Source organism: Calidris pugnax, unplaced genomic scaffold (genome assembly GCF_001431845.1).
Source record: "Calidris pugnax isolate Ruff unplaced genomic scaffold, ASM143184v1 scaffold297, whole genome shotgun sequence".
NCBI lineage: Eukaryota > Metazoa > Chordata > Aves > Charadriiformes > Scolopacidae > Calidris > Calidris pugnax.
In genome coordinates, this window is record NW_015091013.1 from 1,478 (window position 1) to 9,036 (window position 7,559).

General features: G+C 56.1%; 1 protein-coding gene across 1 annotated transcript in view; it reads left to right on the forward strand.

Annotated features, from left to right (window-relative positions):
• The first annotated feature begins 6,231 nt into the window (after positions 1–6,231).
• LOC106895977 (protein FAM173A-like) overlaps positions 6,232–7,559 on the forward strand; it is a 3,427-nt gene continuing 2,099 nt past the window's right edge. The window contains exons 1-2 of the mRNA XM_014955662.1: positions 6,232–6,304; positions 6,707–6,978. Coding sequence (XP_014811148.1) covers positions 6,232–6,304; positions 6,707–6,978 — 345 coding nt within the window. The remainder of the gene's footprint in view (positions 6,305–6,706; positions 6,979–7,559) is intronic.

Below are 7,559 nucleotides of genomic sequence, written 5' to 3' on the forward strand. Positions count from 1 at the left end.
CACAGCCCTGGAAGACCACACACAGCACGGTGAGCAACTGTGAGCAGCCACACACCAGTGTGAACAACCGTGCACAGCCCTAAAAGACTGCACACATCAGTGTGAACAACTGTGAGCAGCCACACACAGCCACACACCAGTGTGAACAACTGTGCACAGCCCTGAAAGACCGCACACAGCACGGTGAACAACCGTGCACAGCCACACACCAGTACTGCACACAGCCGCCAGTAACTGTGCACAGCCCTGCACAACAGCATGAGCAACCCTGCACAGCCCTGGGAGACCGCACACAGCACGGTGAGCAACTGTGCACAGCCACACACCAGTGTGAACAACTGTGCACAGCTGTGCACAAACGCACGACAGTGTGAGCAACTGTGCACAGCCCTGAAAGACTACACACATCACAGTGAACAACTGTGCACAGCCCTGCACAACCACACGACAGTGTGAGCGACTGCACACAGCCCTGAAAGACTGCACACATCATGGTGAACAACTGTGCACAGCCACACACCAGTGTCAATAACTGTGCGCAGCTGCCAGCGCCTGTGCACAGCCCTGCACAACAGCAGGAGCAACTGTGCACAGCCCTGCACAGCCACATGACAGCGTGAGCAACCGCACACAGCCCTGAAAGACTGCACAGAGCACGGTGAGCAACTGTGCACAGCCACACACCAGTGTGAACAACCATGCACAGCTGTGCACAACCACACAACAGCGTGAGCAACTGTGCACAGCCCTGAAAGACCACACACATCACGGTGAGCAACTGTGCACAACCACATACCTGTGTGAATAACTGTGCACAGCCACCAACACCTGTGCACAGCCCTGCACAACAGCCGGAGCAACCGTGCACAGCCCTGGAAGACCACACACATCAGTGTGAACAACTGTGAGCAGCCACACACAGCCACACACCAGTGTGAACAACTGTGCACAGCCCTGAAAGACCACACACAGCACGGTGAACAACTGTGCGCAGCCACACACCAGTGTGAACAACTGTGCACAGCTGCCAACACCTGTGCACAGCCACACAACAGTGTGAACAACTGTGCACAGCTGTGCACAACCACACAACAGTGTGAACAACTGTGCACAGCTGTGCACAACCACACAACAGTGTGAACAACTGTGCACAGCTGCGAACACCTGTGCACAGCCCTGCACAACAGCCGGAGCAACCGTGCACAGCCCTGAAAGACCACACACATCACGGTGAGCAACTGTGCACAACCACATACCTGTGTGAATAACTGTGCACAGCCACCAACACCTGTGCACAGCCCTGCACAACAGCCGGAGCAACCGTGCACAGCCCTGGAAGACCACACACATCAGTGTGAACAACTGTGAGCAGCCACACACAGCCACACACCAGTGTGAACAACTGTGCACAGCCCTGAAAGACCACACACAGCACGGTGAACAACTGTGCGCAGCCACACACCAGTGTGAACAACTGTGCACAGCTGCCAACACCTGTGCACAGCCACACAACAGTGTGAACAACTGTGCACAGCTGTGCACAACCACACAACAGTGTGAGCAACCGTGCACAGCCCTGAAAGAACACACACATCATGATGAACAACTGTGCACAACCACACACCAGTGTGAATAACTGTGCACAGCCGCCAACAACTGTGCACAGCCGCACAACAGCATGAGCAACCGTGCACAGCCCTGGAAGACCGCACACAACACGGTGAACAACCGTGCAAAGCCACACACCAGTGTGAACAACTGTGCACAGCCACACACAGCCGCACACAAGTGTGAACTGTGCACAGCCCTGCACAACTGCATGCCACTCTGTAGAGCCGTGCAGAGCTGCACACAAGTGTGAACAACTGTGCACAGCCACACACAACCGTGCACAGCCATGCCCAACTGCACACAAGCATGAACTGTGCACAGCCACACACAACTGTGCACAGCAGCATACAACCATACACAGCTGTGCACAGGCATACACAGCTGTTCACAACCATGCACAACTGAGCACAGCTATGCACAACCATGCACAAACGTGCCAGCCATGCACAACCACACACACAACCGTGCACAGCCACACACAACCGTGCACAACTGCAGATCACGCACAACCGTACCCAGCTGCACACAATGTGCAGAACTGTGCACAGCCACACACAGCCCTGCACAACTACACACAACCCTCCACAGCTGCACACAACTATGCTCATCTGTGCACAGCTGCACACAAATGTGCACAGCTGCACAATGTTGTGCACAGCCACAAACAGCCACGCACAACTGTGCACAGCCACACACAGCCCTGGACAACCACACACAACTGTGCACAGCCACGCACAACCGTGCACAGCTGCACAACGTCGTGCACAGCCACATACAGCCACACGCCACTGTGCACAGCCACACACAGCCCTGGACAACCACACACAACTGTGCACAGCCACGCACACCCGTGTACAGCCACACAATGTCGTGCACAGCCACAGACAGCCACATACAGCCCTGGACAACCGCACACGACTGTGCACAGCCACACACCAGTGTGAACAACTGTGCACAGCTGTGCACAGTTGTGCATGGCTGTGCACAGCCATGCACAACTGTGCACAGCTGTGCACAGTTGTGCATGGCTGTGCACAGCCATGCACAACTGTGCACAGCTGTGCACAGTTGTGCATGGCTGTGCACAGCCATGCACAACTGTGCACAGCTGTGCACAGTTGTGCATGGCTGTGCACAGCCATGCACAACTGTGCACAGCTGTGCACAGTTGTGCATGGCTGTGCACAGCCATGCACAACTGTGCACAGCTGTGCACAGTTGTGCATGGCTGTGCACAGCCATGCACAACTGTGCACAGCTGTGCACAGTTGTGCATGGCTGTGCACAGCCATGCACAACTGTGCACAGCTGTGCACAGTTGTGCATGGCTGTGCACAGCCATGCACAACTGTGCACAGCTGTGCACAGTTGTGCATGGCTGTGCACAGCCATGCACAACTGTGCACAGCTGTGCACAGTTGTGCATGGCTGTGCACAGCCATGCACAACTGTGCACAGCTGTGCACAGTTGTGCATGGCTGTGCACAGCCATGCACAACTGTGCACAGCTGTGCACAGTTGTGCATGGCTGTGCACAGCCATGCACAACTGTGCACAGCTGTGCACAGTTGTGCATGGCTGTGCACAGCCATGCACAACTGTGCACAGCTGTGCACAGTTGTGCATGGCTGTGCACAGCCATGCACAACTGTGCACAGCAGCACAACGTCGTGTACAGCCACAAACAGCCACACACAGCCCTGGACAACTACACACAACTGTGCACAACCACACACCAGTGTGAACAACTGTGCACAGCTGTGCACAACCACACACCAGTGTGAACAACTGTGCACAGCTGTGCACAACCACACACCAGTGTGAACAACTGTGCACAGCTGTGCACAACCACACACCAGTGTGAACAACTGTGCACAGCTGTGCACAACCACACACCAGTGTGAACAACTGTGCACAGCTGTGCACAACCACACACCAGTGTGAACAACTGTGCACAGCTGTGCACAACCACACACCAGTGTGAACAACTGTGCACAGCTGTGCACAACCACACACCAGTGTGAACAACTGTGCACAGCTGTGCACAACCACACACCAGTGTGAACAACTGTGCACAGCTGTGCACAACCACACACCAGTGTGAACAACTGTGCACAGCTGTGCACAACCACACACCAGTGTGAACAACTGTGCACAGCCACACACAGCCCTGGACAACTGCACACAACTGTGCACGGCCTCACACACCCATGCACAGCCGCACAACATCATGCACAGCCACAAACAGACACACAGAGCCCTGGACAACCACACACGACTGTGCACAGCCATGCACAACCATGCACAGCTGCACAACGTCGTGCACAGCTGCAAACAGCCACACACAGCCCTGGACAACCACACACAACTGTGTACAACCACGCACAACTGTGCAAAGCTGCACAACATCATGCACAGCCACATACAGCCACACGCCACTGTGCACAGCCACACACAGCCCTGGACAACCACACACAACTGTGTACAACCACGCACAACTGTGCAAAGCTGCACAACATCGTGCACAGCCACATACAGCCACACGCCACTGTGCACAGCCACACACAGCCCTGGACAACCACACACAACTGTGTACAACCATGCACACCTGTGCACAGCCACACAATGTTGTGCACAGCCACAAACAGCCACACGCAACGGTGCACAGCCACACACAGCCCCAGACAACCACACACAACTGTGCACAGACACACACAACTATGCACAGCCACACAACGTTGTGCACAGCTGCAAAAAGCCACACACAGTGTACAGCCGCACAACATCGTGCACAGCCGCAAACAGCTACACACAACCCCTGGACAACCACACACGACTGTGCACAGCCATGCACAACTGTGCACAGCTGCACAACGTTGTGCACAGCCACATACAACCACACGCAACTGTGCACAGCTGCACAGAGCCCTGGACAACCACACACGACTGTGCACAGCCACGCACACCCATGCACAGCCATACAATGTTGTGCACAGCCCCGGACAACCACACACAATTGTGCACAGCCACACACACCCGTGTACAGCCGCACAACGTCATGCACAGCCACAAACAGACACACACAGCCCTGGACAACCGCACACGAGTGTGCACAGCAGCACAACGTCGTGTACAGCCACAAACAGCCACACACAGCCCTGGACAACTGCACACAACTGTGCACGGCCTCACACACCCATGCACAGCCGCACAACATCATGCACAGCCACAAACAGACACACAGAGCCCTGGACAACCACACACGACTGTGCACAGCCATGCACAACCATGCACAGCTGCACAACGTCGTGCACAGCTGCAAACAGCCACACACAGCCCTGGACAACCACACACAACTGTGTACAACCATGCACAACTGTGCAAAGCTGCACAACATCATGCACAGCCACATACAGCCACACGCCACTGTGCACAGCCACACACAGCCCTGGACAACCACACACAACTGTGTACAACCATGCACACCTGTGCACAGCCACACAATGTTGTGCACAGCCACATACAGCCACACGCAACTGTGCACAGCCACACACAGCCCTGGACAACCACACACAACTGTGCACAGACACACACAACTATGCACAGCCACACAACGTTGTGCACAGCTGCAAAAAGCCACACACAGTCCTGGACAACCACACACGACTGTGCACAGCCACGCACACCCATGCACAGCTGCACAACATTGTGCACAGCCACATACAGCCACACACAACTGTGCACAGCTGCACAATGTGGTGCACCACTGCATACAGCCACATGCAACTGTGCACAGCCACACACAGCCCTGGACAACTGCACACAACTGTGTACAACCACACACAACTGTGCACAGACACACACACCCGTGCACAGCCGCACAACGTTGTGCACAGCCGCAAACAGCCACACACAACTGTGCACAGCCACACACACCCGTGTACAGCCGCACAACGTCATGCACAGCCACAAACAGCCACACACAGCCCTGGACAACCGCACACGACTGTGCACAGCCCCGCACACCCGTGCACAGCCACACACAGCCCTGCACACCTACACACAACCCTGCAGGGCCGTGCACACCCGCACACACCTACACACAACCCCGCACAACCCCCCCCAAAGCACCACGCACCGCCCTGCCCCGCACACAAAGCCCCGCCGGTGTGTGTGTGTGTGTGTGTGTGTGTGTGTGCGGGGGGGGGACACCCACGTGTGACGCCCGTGCTCCCGGGGGTGGTGGTGACACGGGTGCGCGGGGGGGATGTGTGTGTGAGCAACCGGTGCCGGTAGCCCCGGGGCCGCTCCCCCGACCCCTCCCGGTGCCGGTAGCCCCGGGGGCCGGTCCCCTGTCTCCTCCCCCCCCACAGCCCCCACCCCCGAGCACCGGGGCCGGGGCAGCCCTACATAGTCCTATGGACAGCCCTAGATGGCCCTACACAGCACTAAACTGCTCTGTAGACAGCCCTAGGTGGTCCTGGACAGCCCTATGTGGTCATACAGGCAGACCTAGATGGTTATACAGGCAGCCTTAGATGGTCCTAGAAGGCCCTACGTGGTCCTTGATGGCCATATAGCCAGCCCTAGTTGGTCCTGGACAGCCCTAGATGGTCCTAGATGGTCATACAGGCAGCCCTAGATGGTCCTAGGAGGCCCTACATGGTCCTTGATGGCGATATAGACAGCCCTAGTTGGTCCTAGAAGGCCCTACAGACAGCCCTAGATGGCCCTAAACAGTCCTAGATGGTCCTAGAGGACGCTACATGGTCCTTGATGGCCATATAGACAGCACTAGATGGTCCTAGATGGTCATACAGGCAGCCCTAGATGGTCGTAGAAGGCCCTACAGACAGCCCTAGATGGTCCTAAACAGTCCTAGATGGTCCTAGAGGATGCTACATGGTCCTTGATGGCCATATAGACAGCACTAGATGGTCTTCTAGAAGGCTCTACACGGTCCTAGAAGGCCCTATAGGCAGCCCTAGATGGCCCTAGACAGCCCTAGATGGTCCTAGAAGGCATCACATGCAATGAGCAGGATGGGAATGACCACTCTAGGAGGAAAGAGCCTTTGGAGCTGGAAGGTGCTGAGGACTGAGGTCACCCTGCCCACGGGCCAGCAGGAGGGAGCGAGTGGAGCAGGGCCAGAGCCCCGGCCCCACCAATCATCCCCCAAACTGGACGCCGAAGTTCACTTTAGTTGCAACTCTTCTCTCTCCCCAGGTGGTAGAGGCTTATAAGCAAGGTCTCAGCCCGGCCGTTGGCTATGAGCTCAATCCCTGGCTGCTGTGTCTCGCCAACTACCGGGCCTGGAAGGCTGGGTACCACGGGAAGGTTTCCTTCCTGAAGAAAGATCTGTGGAAGGTAACAGCATCCCAAGGGTCTGGCCGTAGCTAGGGCAGGACCAGGGCTCGCTCCACACCTCCGGACAGGCTTTGCTGAGGGTCGCTCGCTCCTTCCCCAAGCCATGGCTGCTTCCAGGAGGTGGCAAAACCATCCTCTTTTCCAAGGGAACACCAGTTTGGGCCGCCCGAGGCTGGCTGCTGGTTGTGTAGGCATCAGCACTCCTTCTTAGACGGACAGGCTTTGCTGAGGGTCGCTCGCTCCTTCCCCAAGCCATGGCTGCTCCCAGGAGGTGGCAAAACCATCCTCTTTTCCAAGGGAACACCAGTTTGGGCCGCCCGAGGCTGGCTGCTGGTTGTGTAGGCATCAGCGCTCCTTCTTAGGGCAGCTTTGAGAAGAGGTCTTGTTGTGGACGGAGTGATTAACTTCACTAGTACTCCTTCTTAGAGCAGCTTTGAGAAGAGGTCTTGTCGCGGATGGAGTGATTAACTTCACTAGTTGGAGTGAAGCAGTGAGATATTTATTAAGGTGAAACAGTGACTTAACAAAACCAGTAGTGTGAAAAAAACAGTGGTAAGTGTGATAGTGTTTTACAAGATTCG